Source organism: Wyeomyia smithii, chromosome 1 (genome assembly GCF_029784165.1).
Source record: "Wyeomyia smithii strain HCP4-BCI-WySm-NY-G18 chromosome 1, ASM2978416v1, whole genome shotgun sequence".
Taxonomy (NCBI): domain Eukaryota; kingdom Metazoa; phylum Arthropoda; class Insecta; order Diptera; family Culicidae; genus Wyeomyia; species Wyeomyia smithii.
This window is the reverse complement of record NC_073694.1, coordinates 89,195,168-89,216,238: the sequence shown is the minus strand read 5'-3', so window position 1 is coordinate 89,216,238 and position 21,071 is coordinate 89,195,168. Positions and strand designations below refer to the sequence as shown.

At 39.6% G+C, this 21,071-nt stretch overlaps 1 protein-coding gene across 1 annotated transcript; it reads left to right on the top strand.

The window, feature by feature from the left end:
* The first annotated feature begins 775 nt into the window (after positions 1-775).
* Positions 776-2,995, top strand: LOC129716909 (uncharacterized). The gene is made up of 4 exons (XM_055666755.1): positions 776-920; positions 1,164-1,292; positions 2,006-2,364; positions 2,429-2,995. The coding sequence occupies exons 1-4, from the start codon at positions 776-778 to the stop codon at positions 2,993-2,995; spliced, it is 1,200 nt and encodes a 399-aa protein (XP_055522730.1).
* The last annotated feature ends 18,076 nt before the right edge of the window (positions 2,996-21,071 follow it).

Genomic DNA, 21,071 nt, shown 5'->3' with positions numbered 1-21,071 from the left:
CGATACGATAACGGTATCAACCCAGTTTACATTTACATTAATGATACAGTATACCTAAAAAACGAAAACAGGAAGAAACTAGATTCATTTTATATTGGACCTTATACAATAACCTCAATTAACGAACCTAATTGCGAAATTAGGCATATTAAAACAGGGAAAACTATTATTGTTCACAAAAACAGAATCACAAAAGTATAGAAAAAAAAACCCGTATATGACAAAAAAAAGAGACACAAAAACAAAAACATTGTAAAAGACAGTTGGGAACACCATTCAGAATAACTTCACTCTGTTACGTTATTCTCTCTAAGGGGGATGGTGTAGTATAGAAAAACCAGTAACAACATAATAGACAGCCAACAGCAGAAAAACCCATAGTAAACCATAGTACAGGCAGCAAGTTATAATTGCACCCAAAGAAGCACACCTTTGTGTCTCTCTCTCTACCCGCACCACTTTGTCTTACTCAGCGAAAACCGTACCGGCTACCAGACCTAATGTTTATTTGCCGAAAAAACCCAAACAAATATTATTGACATCAGCCCAGCTGTCTCATAGGAAGTATGATACTCGATGTACCATACCATGTATAAATAGGAAACGACAGAAAATAAATGTATGATTTCTTACATAGAGCCCGACCCAGCAAGAGTTCACTCAAACTGGCTATCGACAACTCTTTCAAACATTGAAATGAAGTTATTATTTTGATCACCTCCCGGCAAGCAGAAGTTTGGTTCAACTGCAATCGAAGGATTTTAATACTCGGTCAATGGGATTGGCCAAACCTACCATATCAATCCAAACTAAGAAATCACTGGATCCAGGTGGTCCTGGTATCTGTAGCATTATTATGCCACAACATTCACAACCCCATTTGAATTCACAAAACAAGGAAGGAAAGGCCAATTCGAAAGGTAAATATTCTCAATTATCAACTCCCTCTCCCAGTGTGATACCCGCAAGCGAAAATCACGTTAACTACTGTCATAACATTCTAATATGCACTATAAATTCGTGAAAAATAGCTGCTGGACGTTAAAAATAGCTGCTGTACGTAAAAATAGCTGCTTTTGCTGCTGGACGCCATATTTGTCACCCTTTAATTCATTTTATTCCAAATTTTGCAAACAGGCGCTTATTATCATATCTTTTTACAGATGTAACTTTGGCTGCTCTATTGGAGCTTTCAGATGATCAACCACGATTTCAGTCTATCTTTCTGACTGATGAGAATATCATTTACATCAACTCACCGTCAAACAGTTCTGGAGCCGCAGGAGAACTAGGTACATATGAATGCATTGAGTTTTATTTTTATTTTTACCTATTACGAATATTCACGTGTACGTTTTTTTTTTTAATGGGGGGGATTTGTTAGTAGCTTAAGTATTTATGATAAAAATTAGTAAATAATGAGTATGTGTGTCCAATCACAAATGGTGACTTCTCAACACTGTTAGAAATTTGTAATTTTCATTATTAGGATTTGTTTGTTTTCGCAATTAGGACTTATCGTTCGTAGGGATTTAAACCTACTTGTCAGAAAAGGGGAAGTAAACTTACAACTAACTTAATTGCTAACTTATTGGCTATTAAGAGAGCTTATCGTAGCAATTGAGGATTGCAACGATTTTTGTCGAAAATTGTTAATAATTTTATTTGACATAGCTTCTAATGGTTCAACACCAGTAGGTCTATGTAATTCGAGTGTACCAAACCAAGAAGGACGCTTCAAAATCATTTTCAGAATTTTATTCTGAATCCTTTGGAGCGTTTTCTTCCTTGTTGAACAGCAACTTGACCAGATCGGTACAGCATAAAGCATTGCTGGTCTAAAAATTTTTTTGTAAATCAAAAGTGTGTTCTTTAAACAAAGTTTAGAATTCCTGTTAATGAGAGGATATAAACATCTCGTATATTTGATGCACTTGGCTTGTATACTCTCAATGCGCTCTTTGAAATAAGTTTTTTTCACGTGTACGTTATTTCGTGATTTTAGGCAACCCTGTAGATTCGTTAAGCGAAATAGCAAGCGTTGTGACATCGTTGAAGTCCAACACAACAGAGCTGGGCTCTGCAGTAACCACCTTGAGGACTGATGTGACGGATATGAGAAACGAAATGATTCAAATGAAGCAAGATATTATCGAGGGAATCAAAATATCGATTCGACAAGTGGTTGAAGATTGTTTGAACAGAAGCTTCCCGCGTTTTGCTACAATGCTCCATATGGATTGTGGAGATGAATCTAAGCCACAAGCAGGAAATTCAGTTGAAGAACATAGACACATAAACGACAAGGACGACTTAATCAACTTCATTAAAATATTGGCCAACAAACATGTATTCGAGGAATACGTAAGTTTTAGGCTTTAAGATTTATTTATATTCAGGCATCAACTAAATGTGATTTATGTTTCAGATCAAATATTTCACAAAAATTATTCCCCCTACCAGTTACTACGAATCACTTTATTTTGCATGCTATAAGATTCTGGACTGTTTTTTCACACGACCGTTTTGGAATAATTTTACTTGGACCGGAATCAACCGAGGAAATAAGTCAAAAAGAGGTTTTCGCGAATCTGCCAATGTTCTACAACTTCTCTTCGCAATAGTAAGCATCGGTGACCCAACGTATACGAGAATTAAATTGGAATCATTTTGCATGAATCGACTTTCCCGCTACTCGAAAGCAAGGTCTTCTAGTAAGCAATTGCTCAGATCCACGTGTCGCCGCACACGAGTGAAATGCGATGAGGCAGTTGTACCAGTTGATGGTCTGGCTGATGACGACAATCGTAGTGGAGCAATGAATGATACCACGTATCATTCTAACCAATATGAGTCGATTGATGCTGTTGTAGTTGACGATGTCGAGGATGGTGATGGACTGATTGATAATATTACAACTGATCACGATGAGTCAGATAAAGATTCGCATATGGATACTGACATGGCATCTCGTGTCGAAGTTTTGATTAATTAAATTAGATGAAACTTAGTTCGAGTGTATAATTTTAAAGGCCTTCTGTACAATTTTGTATTCTTTTTTATTCGATTGGATTACACATATTTATATATAAGAAATATATTTAACAATTTGAACGTCAAATTCTCTAAAACTCACTGTTTTCCATGTCTAGAGTGTGATAAGACGAACGAAAACAATTTTCGTTTTGTATTTAGCAGCAACGAGTTTGCACATTATGCAGTTCACGTCAAAAGTAATTTGTTTCGAAAAATTGTTCTTTTCTTCACCTGCAGCATAAACATGAATATATGAAGATTTAAATGGTTTGTCAAGAAAATCTACCTTATTAAGTATTGCACGACACTCAATATTCCAGCTTGAACCGTCTATCGCAGCTTTTTCTAAGGAGACTATTGAAAGATCTTTAGTTAAAACCCATTTATCCTCAAAGTTTGTACTCTAAATAAAATCTGTTAAAGTAATTGTTACTTTTGATCCTGTTTTCTCAACTGCATGAATAGATCTTACATTTGCCTGACAAACATCCTTGATAGCTACTGATGCTTCTCTATTGATGAGCTCGGTTAATCGATTGGCTATTCGATTCAAAGGTAAAGGTCCTGCATGAAGCATTTTCTTAATAGAATGAAGATAATTTTCGAAAGGATATGCTGATAATGTGGATAGGCATCCAAATTTGCTTACTTCGTCTACAACATGACTTGAATTGTGAACATTGCTTGTCAAGTAGTCAATGCCGTACAGATTCTTATAATTATTTATAAAATCAACAAACATATCCGTGGCAATTGGTAGCAAATGTTTATAAATTTTAGCCGAACAAATTCTGACTGAACAGAACAAGGTGAGAAAATGCTGATAGTACTTTTCTGGCAAATAATCTTTATGCAACGATATTCCAACATGATTTAAAAAACTACGGTATTTCAAACCTTTCCACAAGGACACAAATTCCAATGAACGCATTCGACGATGAATTTCTCTCGGAAACCGTATTTTCACAAGAATGTTTGTGATTTCAATTTTCTTTTTTGTACTCCACTAAGTTTCGTCATCGATCCCGTACGCCATCCATTCAATAACCGTCGCATTACTCCCAATTCCAAAAGATGCAGGGCGTCAGAAGTTATGAAATCTTCAATCATATCTATTGGCAAACGAACTAAAGGTGTATCACTGCGCTGGTGTTCAGGATATTCTTTGTCTCTAAACTTCTCGTTAGTTCGTGGAAGAGCGTTAGTTTGTGAAAATATCACTGTATTAGCAGTATAAGAGTATTTACCCTTCGTCGTACACTTTATGCCTTGTTCAGACTACGCCGGATATCACCTGATATCGCCAGATAATATCGGATATCACCTCGAGCGTTCACAGTGGAGTAAGCTGATAAGACTTGACATTTGCTTTGGTAATTGAAAAGAGAAGAAAACAAAAACAGGTCAAAGCTAAAACAAGACAACAAGAGCAATGGGATTAGGGTAGAGATGTCAGCTAGTTGGCTCGCATCAACGCGAACTCTCATATGCAATTGTCAACATGTGCGGGATGAAAATAGCAAAAATATTTCCTTCCTTTTTTCTCGCATGCAACGCGAATTGCGATATTTGTAGGGTTGCGTCAAATGTCTGTTGGTCGTGTTGCTAACTGCTGGAAATGTGGTTATTATTGGTTTTCGATATCCGCGATAGCATGTAGCCGAGGTGATATCCGTTGACAGCTCGATTGTATGGGATATCAGGTAATATGGATGGTGATATAGCCTCGATAGCACGAATCGCCTGATATCAGGTGATATGCGGTGTAGTGTGAACGGGGTATTAGACAACCATGTTTTTCATTAAAATTAATCACTCCCTTAATGAAGGATCGAGCGGGAGAGTCGCAGATGAAGCAGCGTATTTTTATTGCAACGTGAAAACCATTAATCGTCAATCCTGACTGTAGCAAGAGCAGAAGCTCATCGATGAACGGATTCAGAAATTCGATAGCGCTCTTAGGCTTGCTGGTTCCGTAATATATTCCAATTGCCATAGGGGGAATATCACGAAGTTCATGAACATTACAGAGGATTGGCCAAGAGTTTTTGATGCTACTTTTATGCACGGGTAAACCGTCAATATTAATATCCAATGATATCGACAGTGGCCGATCGAGATGTTCCAATGCCTTCTGCTAACAGTTCTGCAGCCCCTGGTGCCAATACCGTCCATTTTCCGTCATTTCCACAATTCGTACATTTCTAGGAGTTTTCATAATAGTTCGAGCATCATTCGGCAAATTCGAATTCAGATGAGAATTGAGGACTCCAACAAGAGATGTTACTGCGGCTTGAGTTATGTGAAACTCGGTAGACCAGTTCCGGATATCAAACTCTGGTTTTATTTTGCCCCTTTCAATAGTATTTTGATTAGAAAGTTGCCATCTTTTTCTAAACCGATTCAGCAATCAGCTGAATCCACACACGTTCTACTCTTTCGAGTTTTAAAAATTCGTTCTTTGGTTGAATATTCACGCATTTTCTTCAGAAAATGTCACTTAATGATACAAAACTCAAAAGCAGTTACTGCGATTCTATACCTCTATTGGTAATATGTTTCAAAATGAGGACGATCGGTATTATAACAGCGTTAATCGCGAACAATGTTGTAGAATGAAGGTTTGAGCGACTTTATTTATATGCCATACGATGTAATGCAGATGGTTTTAATTTCCACGAATAGTCGTCAATGTGCGGATTGGCTGCGAGTTTAATTAAACATTGAAAGAGTTAATAGATAATAGAACCGACCTCTTTATCGCTAGAATTCCTCAAAACAACGTTAACGCGATGAAACATTTACATTGGTGATCTATCTTGGTCCTTCTTGCGAAGTAAGCAGTGCAATCATTAGCAGCATCTAGTTGTTTGGGATTGTTATCATGAATATTGTCCTTACGAGGATACAAAATGATGTCTTTTGCGACTAAGTCATATGCAATACGATGTGATACGGGAGACTTTTGATTTTCACGTATAATCATTACTTTGTGGAATTATAAGGAGTTTAAACAAGCATGTAATGAGTTTATCTGTATTGCTATGCGAGTTTATTACCTTCATCGCAAAAAGTTCGCAAAACAACATCATATCATCAAGTATCATTCCGCGTCGAACACTCGACAGAAACGGACGTGCAAAGTGGTCGTTCTATTACAATCCGGTCCGTGTGTACGAATAGCCAAACAAAAGAGTGTATTATTCGCGCTAAAGGCCAACCAGATTGTGAGTTGTGTCGGTACGTTCTGTACCCGGCTCGCAACTTTGGCTGTATTGGTGCAAAATACCAGCTGCAGTTTTGATCTGTGCACAGTGAATAGATCTTTCTAATTCAAGGCCATCATTTGACAGTCGAGTCGTGTCGCTGTGCAGAGTGATCTCACACCCGGCTCACTGCTGGTGGCTGTATTGGTGCTGCTGTACTGGTGCTGCTGGCTGCTTTGGGTGCAGCTTCGAACGATCGGACAACCACTGCTGGAAGGAAGAAGTAAATAGGTACGTGTTCTTGTCGGCGCTAGTGCACTACATTTAGCGCGATGGATATAGATCCCTCGCCTCCCGTGCCACCATCCCCGAGCCCCCCTGACCCTGACCCTTCTATTACCCCCTCCCGTGTTCATTCTCCAGTCCCCCCTCGCCCCAGGCTTTACCCATCGATCCCGTACGCCATCCATTCAATAACCGTCGCATTACTCCCAATTCCAAAAGATGCAGGGCGTCAGAAATTATGAAATCTTCAATCATATCTATTGGCAAACGACCTAAAGGTGTATCACTGCGCTGGTGTTCAGGATATTCTTTGTCTCTAAACTTCTCGTTAGTTCGTGGAAGAGCGTTAGTTTGTGAAAATATCACTGTATTAGCAGTATAAGAGTATTCACTCTTCGTCGTACACTTTATGCCTTGTTCAGACTACGCCGGATATCACCTGATATCGCCAGATAATATCGGATATCACCTCGAGCGTTCACAGTGGAGTAAGCTGATAAGACTTGACATTTGCTTTGGTAATTGAAAAGAGAAGAAAACAAAAACAGGTCAAAGCTAAAACAAGACAACAAGAGCAATGGGATTAGGGTAGAGATGTCAGCTAGTTGGCTCGCACCAACGCGAACTCTCATATGCAATTGTCAACATGTGCGGGATGAAAATAGCAAAAATATTTCCTTCCTTTTTTCTCGCATGCAACGCGAATTGCGATATTTGTAGGGTTGCGTCAAATGTCTGTTGGTCGTGTTGCTAACTGCTGGAAATGTGGTTATTATTGGTTTTCGATATCCGCGATAGCATGTAGCCGAGGTGATATCCGTTGACAGCTCGATTGTATGGGATATCAGGTAATATGGATGGTGATATGGCCTCGATAGCACGAATCGCCTGATATCAGGTGATATGCGGTGTAGTGTGAACGGGGTATTAGACAACCATGTTTTTCATTAAAATTAATCACTCCCTTAATGAAGGATCGAGCGGGAGAGTCGCAGATGAAGCAGCGTATTTTTATTGCAACGTGAAAACCATTAATCGTCAATCCTGACTGTAGCAAGAGCAGAAGCTCATCGATGAACGGATTCAGAAATTCGATAGCGCTCTTAGGCTTGCTGGTTCCGTAATATATTCCAATTGCCATAGGGGGAATATCACGAAGTTCATGAACATTACAGAGGATTGGCCAAGAGTTTTTGATGCTACTTTTATGCACGGGTAAACCGTCAATATTAATATCCAATGATATCGACAGTGGCCGATCGAGATGTTCCAATGCCTTCTGCTAACAGTTCTGCAGCCCCTGGTGCCAATACCGTCCATTTTCCGTCATTTCCACAATTCGTACATTTCTAGGAGTTTTCATAATAGTTCGAGCATCATTCGGCAAATTCGAATTCAGATGAGAATTGAGGACTCCAACAAGAGATGTTACTGCGGCTTGAGTTATGTGAAACTCGGTAGACCAGTTCCGGATATCAAACTCTGGTTTTATTTTGCCCCTTTCAATAGTATTTTGATTAGAAAGTTGCCATCTTTTTCTAAACCGATTCAGCAATCAGCTGAATCCACACACGTTCTACTCTTTCGAGTTTTAATAATTCGTTCTTTGGTTAAATATTCACGCATTTTCTTCAGAAAATGTCACTTAATGATACAAAACTCGAAAGCAGTTACTGCGATTCTATACCTATATTGGTAATATGTTTCGAAATGAGGACGATCGGTATTATAACAGCGTTAATCGCGAACAATGTTGTAGAATGAAGGTTTGAGCGACTTTATTTATATGCCATACGATGTAATGCAGATGGTTTTAATTTCCACGAATAGTCGTCAATGTGCGGATTGACTGCGAGTTTAATTAAACATTGAAAGAGTTAATAGATAATAGAACCGACCTCTTTATCGCTAGGATTCCTCAAAACAACGTTAACGCGATGAAACATTTACATTGGTGATCTATCTTGGTCCTTCTTGCGAAGTAAGCAGTGCAATCATTAGCAGCATCTAGTTGTTTGGGATTGTTATCATGAATATTGTCCTTAGGAGGATACAAAATGATGTCTTTTGCGACTAAGTCATATGCAATACGATGTGATACGGGAGACTTTTGATTTTCACGTATAATCATTACTTTGTGGAATTATAAGGAGTTTAAACAAGCATGTAATGAGTTTATCTGTATTGCTATGCGAGTTAATTACCTTCATCGCAAGAATTTCGCAAAACAACATCATATCATCAAGTATCATTCCGCGTCGAACACTCGACAGAAACGGACGTGCAAAGTGGTCGTTCTATTACAATCCGGTCCGTGTGTACGAATAGCCAAACAAAAGAGTGTATTATTCGCGCTAAAGGCCAATTAGATTGTGAGTTGTGTCGGTACGTTCTGTACCCGGCTCGCAACTTTGGCTGTATTGGTGCAAAATACCAGCTGCAGTTTTGATCTGTGCACAGTGAATAGATCTTTCTAATTCAAGGCCATCATTTGACAGTCGAGTCGTGTCGCTGTGCAGAGTGATCTCACACCCGGCTCACTGCTGGTGGCTGTATTGGTGCTGCTGTACTGGTGCTGCTGGCTGCTTTTGGTGCAGCTTCGAACGATCGGACAACCACTGCTGGAAGGAAGAAGTAAATAGGTACGTGTTCTTGTCGGCGCTAGTGCACTACATTTAGCGCGATGGATATAGATCCCTCGCCTCCCGTGCCACCATCCCCGAGCCCCCCTGACCCTGATCCTTCTATTACCCCCTCTCCTGTTCATTCTCCAGTCCCCCCTCGCCCTAGGCTTTACCCGGACGGATCTCAACAGGGCAGCTATACTGTTTATTCTCGTCCAAAGGCAGGAGTGAATTCAAAGCGATTAAACATACTGCAAATTTCTAAAGACCTGACGAAGGGGTACAAGGCCGTGACCTAAATTTCCAAGGTCCGACCTAACAAGCTCCGTGTCGTGGTCAGTGATCTGACACAGGCGAATGCTATCGCTTGCTCTGAGCTTTTCACACGCGAGTATCGCGTTTACATACCCGCACGAGACGTGGAGATCGACGGTGTCATAACCGATTCGAGTCTGTCTGTCGAGTGTATCCTAAAAAGCGCAACCGGTTGCTTCAAAAATACCGAAACACAGGCGAAGATTTTGGATTGTAAGCAATTGCGGTCCATGTCTCTCGTCGGCGGTAAAAAAGTGTACACTCCGTCAGACTCGTTTCGCGTTACGTTTGCCGGATCTGCACTCCCTAGCCACGTCTCGATCGATCGGGTTCGTCTGCCTGTGCGATTGTATGTACCCCGTGTTATGAATTGCACCAATTGCAAGCAGTTAGGCCACACAGCCGCCTACTGCTGCAATAAGGCACGATGTAGCAAGTGTGGGGAGACTCATGCGGAAGATTCTTGCAGTGTTAAAGCTGAAAAATGTATTCACTGTGGGGAAAACCAGCATGAGCTCTCCACATGCCCGGTGTACATGCAGCGCAGAGATAAAATCAAGCGGTCACTTAAGGAGCGTTCAAAGCGTTCTTATGCTGAGATGCTGAAGAAGACCGTGACCACTTCTACCATAACATCGAACCCCTTTGATCTGTTGTCCTCTGATGAAACCGATTCTGACGATTCATCAGCGGGAACTTCTAATGCCAATCCTGGGGAGTCTAGGAAGAGGAAAAATGTTTCTTCTCCTAAACTTCCCCGTAAAGGTCCTAAGATTTCCCAAAGTGTAATGAAAAGTACGAAAAAACCAAACAGTGCTGCGGAAAAACCGAAGCAAACTCCTCCTGGGCTTGCAAATTTAAAGTCCCAGAAGGAGTTCCCAGCACTGCCAGGAACATCTAAAACCCAAGTTGTTCCTTTTGCACATCCAGTTGATGAAACAAACTCTGGATTAGTGAAATTTTCTGACACTGTGGACTGGATTTTTGAAAGTTTCAATGTACCCGATCCAATTAAAAGTTTTCTTACAGCATTCCTCCCAACAGTTAGATCATTTTTGAAGCAGTTGACTGCCCAATGGCCCCTCCTTGCAGCGATTGTATCCTTCGATGCCTAATTCAACTGCGTATATGAAGGATTCTATCTCTGTCTTACAGTGGAATTGTAGAAGTATTTTACCAAAAATTGATTCGTTTAATGTTTTAATAAATAAAAACAAATGCGATGCATTTTCCCTTTGTGAAACTTGGCTTACTTCAAATATTGATCTCAACTTCCATGATTTTAATATTATTCGCCTTGATCGAGACACCCCATATGGAGGAGTACTTTTAGGGATTAAAAAGTGCTATTCTTTCTATCGTATTAACCTCCCCTCGATTCCAGGCATCGAAGTTGTCGCATGTCAAATGACAATACAAGGTAAAGAGCTTTGTATTGCCTCAATATATATTCCTCCCAGAGCACAGGTTGGGCAACGGCTGCTCTTTGATTTAATAGAACTTCTTCCCTCGCCACGTTTGATTTTGGGAGACTTCAACTCTCATGGTGTGGCTTGGGGTTCCCCTTACAATGATAACCGCTCCTCTTTAATCTATAACCTTTGCGACATGACTATTTTAAGCAACGGTGAAATGACACATATCCCGAAACCTCCAGCGCGCCCAAGCGCTTTGGATCTATCCTTATGTTCGACGTCGCTACGGTTGGATTGCACATGGAAGGTAATCCTCGATCATCACGGTAGCGACCATCTGCCTATTCTTATTTCAATTACAAACGGGTCAACTCGCATGCGACCAATTGACATTCCGTTTGACCTCACACGGCTTAAAAGCCTGGCTAAAGCAAAGAAACGCGGATATTGGCGTCGGTTCGTGAACGAGACGACGAGGGAGACATCGATGAGCACTTTTTGGAACACAGCCCGAAGAATGCGGAATCGCGTAACGGTCAACGAAAGCGAGGAGTCTTCAAGTCGGTGGATATTTGATTTTGCCAGGAAAGTATGTCCGGACTCTGTTCCTGCGCAAAACTTTGTTCGCGATACGTCTCCGGGTCACGACGCGATAGAATCACCTTTTACGATGGCAGAATTTTCAGTTGTCCTCCTGTCCTGTAACAATAACGCGCCTGGGTTAGATAGAATCAAATTCAACTTGTTGAAGAATCTACCCGGCAATGCCAAGAGGCGCTTGTTGAACTTGTTCAATAAGTTCCTGGAGCAAAACATTGTACCGCAGGATTGGAGGCAAGTGAAGGTGATCGCCATCCAAAAACCAGGGAAACCAGCTTCTGATCACAACTCTTATAGACCGATTGCAATGGTATCCTGTATCCGGAAATTGATGGAAAAAATGATACTCCGTCGTTTAGACTATTGGGTCGAATCAAATGGTTCACTATCAGATACTCAATTTGGCTTCCGCCGCGCCAAAGGGACGAATGATTGTCTTGCGTTTTTTTCAACAGATATTCAGCTGGCGTATGCTCGCAAAGAACAAATGGCGTCTGCGTTCTTGGACATTAAGGGGGCTTTCGATTCCGTTTCTATTGACATTCTTTCGGGTAAACTTCACCGACAAGGATTTTCTCCAATTTTGAACAATTTTTTGCACAATTTGTTGTCCGAAAAGCACATGCATTTTACGCACGGCGATTTGGCAACTTTTCGCATTAGCTGCATGGGTCTTCCCCAGGGCTCATGTTTAAGCCCCCATCTTTATAACTTTTATGTAAATGACATCGACGAATGTCTGGCAAATTCATGCTTGATAAGACAACTTGCAGACGACAGTGTAATCTCTGTTACAGGAGCCAAAGCTGCCGATTTGCAAGGACCATTGCAAGATACCTTGGACAATTTGTCTGCTTGGGCTTTACAGCTAGGTATCGAATTCTCTCCGGAGAAGACTGAGATAGTAGTTTTTTCTAGGAAGCATGAACCTGCTCAGCTTCAAACACAATTAATGGGTAAAACGATTTCTCAGGTTTTGGTACACAAATATCTTGGTGTCTGGTTCGACTCTAAAGGCACCTGGGGTTGTCACGTGAGGTATCTGATGAAAAAATGTCAACAAAGAGTGAATTTTCTTCGTACAATAACCGGACAATGGTGGGGAGCCCACCCAGGAGACCTTATAAGGCTTTACCAAACAACGATACTGTCTGTTATTAAGTACGGGTGTTTCTGCTTCCGCTCCGCAGCAAACACACATTTGATCAAACTGGAGCGAATACAATATCGTTGTTTGCGTATCGCCTTGGGTTGCATGCAATAAACCCATACGATGAGTTTGGAGATCTTAGCTGGAGTACTACCATTGAAAAACCGCTTCTGGAGCCTGTCTTCTCGTATTCTAATCAAATATGAGGTCTTGAACCGTCCCGTGATTGAAAATTTTGAAAGGTTAATCGAACTTAATTCTCAAACCCGTTTTATGACATTGTATTTCAATCACATGTCCCATAATATTAACCCTTCTTCGAATATTCCAAATCGTGTCGACTTATCAAATACTTCTGATTCTACTGTGTTTTTCGATACATCCATGATAGAAGAAACTCGTGGAATCCCGGATCATTTACGCGTGCAGCAGATCCCTAAAATTTTTTCCAATAAATATCGAAACATCAACTGCGACAATATGTACCACACTGACGGATCACTTCTTGATGGGTCCACTGGCTTCGGTATCTTCAATAACAATTTAACCGTCTCCCATAAGCTCGATAATCCTGCTTCTGTTTACGTCGCAGAATTAGCTGCAATTCAGTACACCCTAGGGATTATCGAAAAAATGCCCACGGACCATTATTTCATCTTTACGGACAGTCTCAGTTCCATTGAGGCTCTCCGATCGATGAGAGATGTTAAGCACTCTCCGTATTTCCTGGGGAAAATACGGGAACATCTGAGTGCTTTATCCGAAAAATCTACTCAGATTACCTTAGCGTGGATCCCTTCTCACTGCTCGATACCGGGTAATGAGAAAGCGGACTCTTTGACAAAGGTGGGCGCAACAAACGGTGATATTTATGAAAGACCAATTGCCTTTAATGAATTTTTCACATTTGTACGTCAGAATACGATCATCAGTTGGCAAAATTCTTGGACCAAGGGGGAACTGGGAAGGTGGTTACATTCCATAATCCCCAAGGTGTCGACGAACCCGCGGTTCAAGGGGTTGGATGTAGGTTGGGATTTCATTTGCGTGATGTCCCGGCTTATGTCCAATCACTATAGATTTGACGCGCATCTCCGTCGTGTTGGGCTCGGGGAAAGTGGTATCTGTACCTGTGGTGAAGGTTATCACGACATAGAGCACGTTGTTTGGTCATGCCATGTACACCGTGACGCCAGGTCTAGATTAATAGCTTCCCTGCAGGCCAAAGGTAGGCAGCCGGCTGTTCCTGTTCGTGATGTCTTGGCGAGCCGTGACCTATCCTACATGTCCCTTATATACGTTTTCCTGAAATCCATCCACGCCCCAGTTTAGTCCTATCCCCTTCCGCCTACATCCAACCAAACGACAAGAACACGTTAAGACCCCGGATCCGGAAACAGCAATCAGACCCGCACGATACTCTCAAGGCCCGATGGAAACAACCCAATATGCCAGTCCGTAATATCTTGGCCCAGCAGCGGAACAAATTTAATATGCTGCTTACCTATGGCAATGAAAATCATCAAACAGCAAACCTGTGCTTTTAATGCAAAATATTCTAGCTTTAAGTTAGATTTTGTTTCAGCTCGTAGTCGGCAGCGAGGATAAAAAATTTGCTTTTAGTTATTAAGATACTTTAGAAAGTAAGCTACCAGATATAATTGGCGCCGTTAAACATTGAATTGTATTTGTGCCGTGTCAAATAAACTATAGATGAAGAAAAAAAAAAATATCATCAAGTATTTCATATACTTACGTTGTTCACCCAGCTTTACGATAGTGATGTACCTTCAGAGCCAGATTTACGATTGTGGGGGCTCGGGGCCCAATTTTAAGTGGGAGCCCCAAAACAAAATAAAACCGTTTTCTAATCGTACGAGTTAAAAACATTTATTTTTTATTGAAAAGTTACCATATATTTGTGAGAATTTTTTATTCCATTTTTTTTTTCGCAAAGAACTTAATAATCAAATAATCAACATTCAACTCCTTCAGAGTACGATACTCGCAACTTAACAATGCTAAGTTTGACAGCATTTCATTCTTCATTGTCGTACGCAACCTATTTTTAATCAGTTTCATCTTCGAAAAAGACCTTTCCCCAGTTGCGTTCAAGATCATTAGACTCAAACAAATCCGCAACGCAATTTCAGGGTTTACAAATACATTTTGCATTTTTTGTTCACAATCACATTGTATTAATGTAATTCAAATGACTATTCTTTGGACTCTGAAATTGCTCAGCAAACGAAAATAGCTGAGCTAACTCGTTTCCCAAACCTTTTTCTAGATCATTCGGATAGGCAGTCACAAGTTTTTCAGCAGCAAGCTCCAGTTCAGAAGGTTTTGTGTTGATGGCGGACAAAACACCAAATCGGTTGGCCGCTTTTCGTTCATCGAGAGCATCGACCAGTTTATCAATAAGTGGTAGAATGCCTTCATTATTAAATTTCTCCTCTGCAGTAATCGGTGTCGATGCGGTTATTTTCTTAACACCAATGGGGTTGAGCCGAACGTTTGGTACTCGTACACAAATCACTTCGTATTTCTCATTCCTCGACAATGCAATGCCAGCTGACTTATAGGTATCATATTTATATTCCAAGAGAATCCAAGGTGAACTCTTATGAATGTAATCGTGATATTGGCACTCGCGAAAAAATAACACTGACAGATCGAAATGGTCTGTTCAAATTTTCTTACTGTAAATCGAACTTTTGATTGAATCTTATTTTTGATAGAGAAAAAAACTGTTTTCTCGATTTGTGGGGGCCCCAAAAATGCGGCCCTCCCTTAAATCCGGCTCGGTGTACCATAGAACTATATACGAGGTAATTCATGCAATTTTATGCGACTTCTGGTTGTCTGGGAGATAAATATGTACAATCGAGAAAAGTGAGAAGCAAGTCTCAATGCATTATTTAGAATCGACAAGAATTAAAATACATGAAAGTGAAGGTGTTATTCACGCTTCATCTGGAATGTAATCAATTAATCACTCAATAACGAGACTCTTTCTAACATCATATTACGAATATCCTCTGCCGCTTCTGCAATGAATGAAATGTGCAATCTAACACACTAGCTAGATTGCGAACCGTTTCATGCGAGGATTGTATATAAAATCTATAAATAGAGTGTCGGATATTGCGTGAAAAACAAACCACCATTCATGAAGGCAAATTTTCTGAATGATTGATGAGCATAAAGCATCCGCTCATTAGCATGGTAAAACGGGTGATCATTTGTTATCTGTATGCAGCAACGCTTTAAATAATTTGCTTGGATTTAACCAGAAGTAATTTTCCAATCAATTTTACCGTCGAAATTAGTATAGTGATTATAAAGCAAAGTTGAATCATAACTATGTGGAACGGATAATAAATAGATTAATCCATATTGTACATCTTGTGTAAACTGTCATGCCAAAAGGTGAAACATTTTAACTGAACATTTGAAACAATTTGAATGACGGTTTGTAAGGACGTACTAATGTTATGAATGAAGGGTCTCTATCAATTTGCATAGCCATGCTAATCCTACTCCGATAGGCTCTGTGATATGCCCAAGTCTTCAAGCAAAAATTTTTCTTTTTGAGTGTTGAAGTTAAAAAACGGGCAACCAATTCAATCGATCATTTTCGATTTGACTGAAACTTTGTTTAGAAGTTTTTATGGGCAAAAGTCGCCATTTTGTACTATTGGTTTTATTTTCCGAAGCACGGCTCATTTTCGAGAAACTATTAAGAAAATACTACGTCGAGAAAGTATTGATGACCAATAGAATGCTCTATTAGAGATTAAAAATATTTTCACAGCCAAAACGGTTTGTTTGATTGGCATAGTACCTTTGGCAAATTTGTAAATAATAATTTTGTCCTTCCAAAAAAAATATACATTGTAAAAGACATTAAAAAACATCGGAAGCTTATGACTTCTTTTTTAATTCTTCATGATCGGACAGCCATTAATGTTTAGGTATTCTTTTGCGATTTTCATAATAAATGAGATTTTTTCAAAAAGTGGGTATCGAACGTCTTCGTCAGTGGTTTTCCTCGGCAGTTTTTCTGCAGCAATCTTATGCAAAAGGGGGCCGAAAAAAACCACTGACGAAGACGTTCGATACCTTATAAAATTATTTTTTAATTTTTCTTATTTTTTTTTTTTGAAAAAAATATTCTAGGATGTATATTTGAATCGGAAAGACAAAATTATTTTCTTTAACTTTTCCGAAGACGTCACACCTATCAAACAAACCGTTTCGGCTTTAAAAATATTTGTTATCATCAGTGGTATAACTTCTCAAAAATAAGAAACTTCTCAAAAATAAAAATTGAAAAAACATATTGAAACTGAGAAATTTTTTGTGGAACTGCTCACACAGCGCAACAAATTTTACTTTTTTTGCTTTGGCTTCTACATATCACTTTTTGATGTAATTTGCTGCGAAAACAAATTTCTCCGTGTTTGGAACTGTTTCACCATAAGGGGCAATAATGGTGCCATTTTTAATTTTTGAGGAATCTCCAATGTTTTTTTGCAATCATTTTTTAAAAGCCAAATAGGCATCCATAAATTACGTAACGCTCTTAGGGGGAGGGGGGGTTTCCTTGAGCGTTACGATTTGTTACACAGGGGAGGGGGGAGGGGTGAGTTAAACGTTACGTAACGAAAAATCTCTGGAGAATTTCTCCAAAAACGAGCATTTCAATCAAGGAAATCCTTCTGCAGCGTTACGTAATTTTTATGGGGGGGTAGGTGTTGGCGTTACGTTTCGTTACATATGGGGGGTGGGGGTCTAAAAATTGGGTTTTTTGCGTTACGTAATTTATGGATGTCGCCATATCGAAATCTTAAGAGTTCGTCCACATAGTTCCATTCTCTCACTCATCTTTACAAAAAAAAAACAGATTTATACATGCTTGCCCTATTTCAGTAAGCAAAGCAAAGCAAAGCCTTGGTGCTACATTCCGTATAGGAACTCGACCTTCTGTTTATTATACACAGACTTCGCAGCCAGTTGAGTGTACAGGACAATTGCGGGGCTAGCGCTACGATCCTACTGACACTAACAGTCTCTCCCGAGCCGAGACTCGAACATACGACGACTGGCTTGTTAAGCCAGCATCGTACCTCGAGACCAGCTGGGAGAGCCCTATTTCAGTATTGTAGGGAAATTGGGACAAAATTGACATGTTGCTGACATTTTACGTGGATCAGATATCTACCAATCGAGACCGGCGGCTGATGTGGGTAGTATGGAAAATATTTTTGTGGGTACTTGCCCTTTCAGGAGTATCGGTCAACACTAAAAATTTATTTATTTATTTATATTGAAATAAACTAGAATGAACTAAATCAATGAAACAAAAGTGTTATGTAATTTTGAAAATTAGAGCAACTTCAAGACAAAATGGGTAACCTTTTAATCGGTGATTTTTGATCTGGCTGAAACTATTCGCAGATGGGCAAGAGGAGTCATTATTAATTTTTTTCTTGAAACATGACTGAATTTTGAAAAAGGCGTGTAGCAAAGCCATATACAAAAACCTAAATTAATCCACCTAGCGGTCAGTCCCAGCCTTTCTCTTTCAAACTTTAATTTATAAAAGTAGATTTACATGAACGCTTCAATCCAATAAATGTATAAACACTCTTTAGGTTCTAAAATATTGATGTAGTAATCTATACATATAAAAATGCAGTCCGGTCTGTCTGTATGTCTGATACATATAGTCTCGAAAACTACCGAAACGATCGACGTGAAAATTTGTATGTAGTGGTTTTTGGTGCCGATAAAGGTTCCTATGAAGGTTTGAGACCCCTTCCTCTTCTGGAAGGGAGGGGTCCTATACAAATGAAACATACATTTCTGCACAACTCAAGAACAAACCAAGCAAATGAAACCGAATGTGGCATGTGGATGTTTTAAGGGGTAACAAATATATCCATAATAGTTGGACGCCCTTCCTGGAAGGGTTCCATACAAATGAAACACAAATTTCTGCACATCTCGAGAACTAATCAACTAATGGAACCAAATTTGGCAGGTAAATACTTTTAGTGATAAAAAATATGTCCATAATGGTTTGACACCCCTCCTTCTCTTTCAAGAGAGGAGTGCCATACAAATGAAACACAATTTTCTGCACATCTCGAGAACTAACCGAGTAAATTGAACCAAATTTAGCATGTGACTCTATTAGGGGTAACAAATATGTCCATAATGGTTCGACACCCCTCCCTCTTCTGAAAGGGAGAGGTTCCATACAAAAGAAACACAAATTTCTGCACATCTCGCGATCTAATCACTTTAATGGAACCATATTTGGCAGGTGAATGTTTCTAGTGGTAACAAATATGTTTCATAATCGACCTCAGGCAACACTGTGGATTGCAAGATAAACTTCCGGTTTATGTAAAACAGCCAAAAATGGCCGATTTCCACCCAATATAATAATATCCGGATCTAGAATGATACACAGGAGCTAAAATCGACCTCAGATACCATTTTGAATTCTAAGATGGCGACTTTCGGTTTCTGAAAAACAGCTGAAAATGACCAAACACCACCCAATATGAGTGTTTCTTTAACCAATATGACGTTCAAAATCCAGAAATTGTCTCCAAATGCCATTATGAAATCCAAAATGGCGACTTGCGGTTTCTGAAAAACAGCGGAAAGTGACCAAATACCACCCAATATGGGTATTTTAGGGATTGTTATGATGCACTGGAGCCACAAATCGACTTCAGACATCAGTTTGAATTGCAAGATGACAACTTCCGGTTTCTGGAAAACAGCCTGAAATTAACGATTCTCATTATATATGAGTATCTCCGGAACCAGAAAGATGCACAGAAGCTAAAAATCGATCACAGTCACAATCTTGAATATTGAGATGGTGACTTCCGGTGTTTGGCAAACAGCCGGAAATTACCAAATACCACCCAATATGAGTATCTCCGGAGCCAGAATGTTGCAAGAAGCTAAAAAATTTGACCTCAGACACCATTATGAATTGTAGGATGGCAACTTATGGTTTCTGGACAACAGCCAGAAATGGCCAATTTCCGTCTAACATGAGTACCTCCTAATCTATAACACACAGCTGCTGTAATCGACCACAAACCCCAATTTGGATTCTAGGTTGGCGACTTCCGGTTCCTGGGAAACAGCCGAAAATGATCGAATAACACCCAATATGGGTGTTTCTTCAACCAGAAAGACACTCAGAGGCCAGAAATTATCTTGAATACCATTTTGAAATCCAAGATGGCGACTTCTGGTTTGTGAAAAACCGTCTAAAATAACCAAATACCATCCAATATGAGTATCTCTGCTGCTGCTGCTGTAATCGACCACAAACCCCAATTTGGATTCTAGGTTGGCGACTTCCGGTTCCTGGGAAACAGCCGAAAATGATCGAATAACACCCAATATGGGTGTTTCTTCAACCAGAATGACACTCAGAGGCCAGAAATTATCTTGAATACCATTTTGAAATCCAAGCTGGCGACTTCTGGTTTGTGAAAAACCGTCTAAAATAACCAAATACCATCCAATATGAGTATCTCTGGAACCAGAATGATGCAATGAGCTAACAATTGACCTCAGACACCATTTTGAATTGCTTAATCGCAATTTTTAGGAAATAGTCGAAAATGACCGAATAATACTAAATATGGATATTTCCGTAATCGAGATGATGCATAGAATTCAAACATTGACCCTGGGCACCATTTTGAATTTAGCAACGACCAGTTTTAGTTTCTGGAAAACAACCAAAATAACTAAATATCTCCCAATATGAGTATTTCCGGTGTCAGACGCCAGAAAGTCCGCTGAAAATGACCGAATACCACCGAATATGAATATATTCAGAATTAGGTGAAGCACAAAGTCGAGGATCTTGTCATTTCGATAAAACCAATCATTTCAAACAATTTGTCTCTTGACTTTGATCATATCCTATGGCCAATTCGTCGTGCATTTGCAGATTTTAAACACATTGCAAGGAATCAATGAATTGGGAACGTTCGAATAGTACGATACCACATTTAAATTATGTTGAGGCCACATAAATCGATCAAACCAGATATAGTTTTAAATAGTCTTTGAATTTCTTTTTTTTTTATAACTTTCGAGCCACATATCAAATTGTTATGAAGTTTGTTATTTGTAAGTTTGAGAGATGACTTGTTCGTATGACATGTAGTTTTGTTCAAATAAGTCATGTGATCTTTGAGATAATAGACTTTCATTGTTTTATTAACAATTTAATACATAACGGTGGTTTATCTTCAATTGTAATCAAATGAAATGGGAACGTATAGGGCAGCCAAACTTTGAAATCACGTGTTCAATCATAATTCATCAGTTAACCCTTAACTAGTCCGCTCATCTGATAATATTTTGATCAAATCGGTTGTGTAGTTTC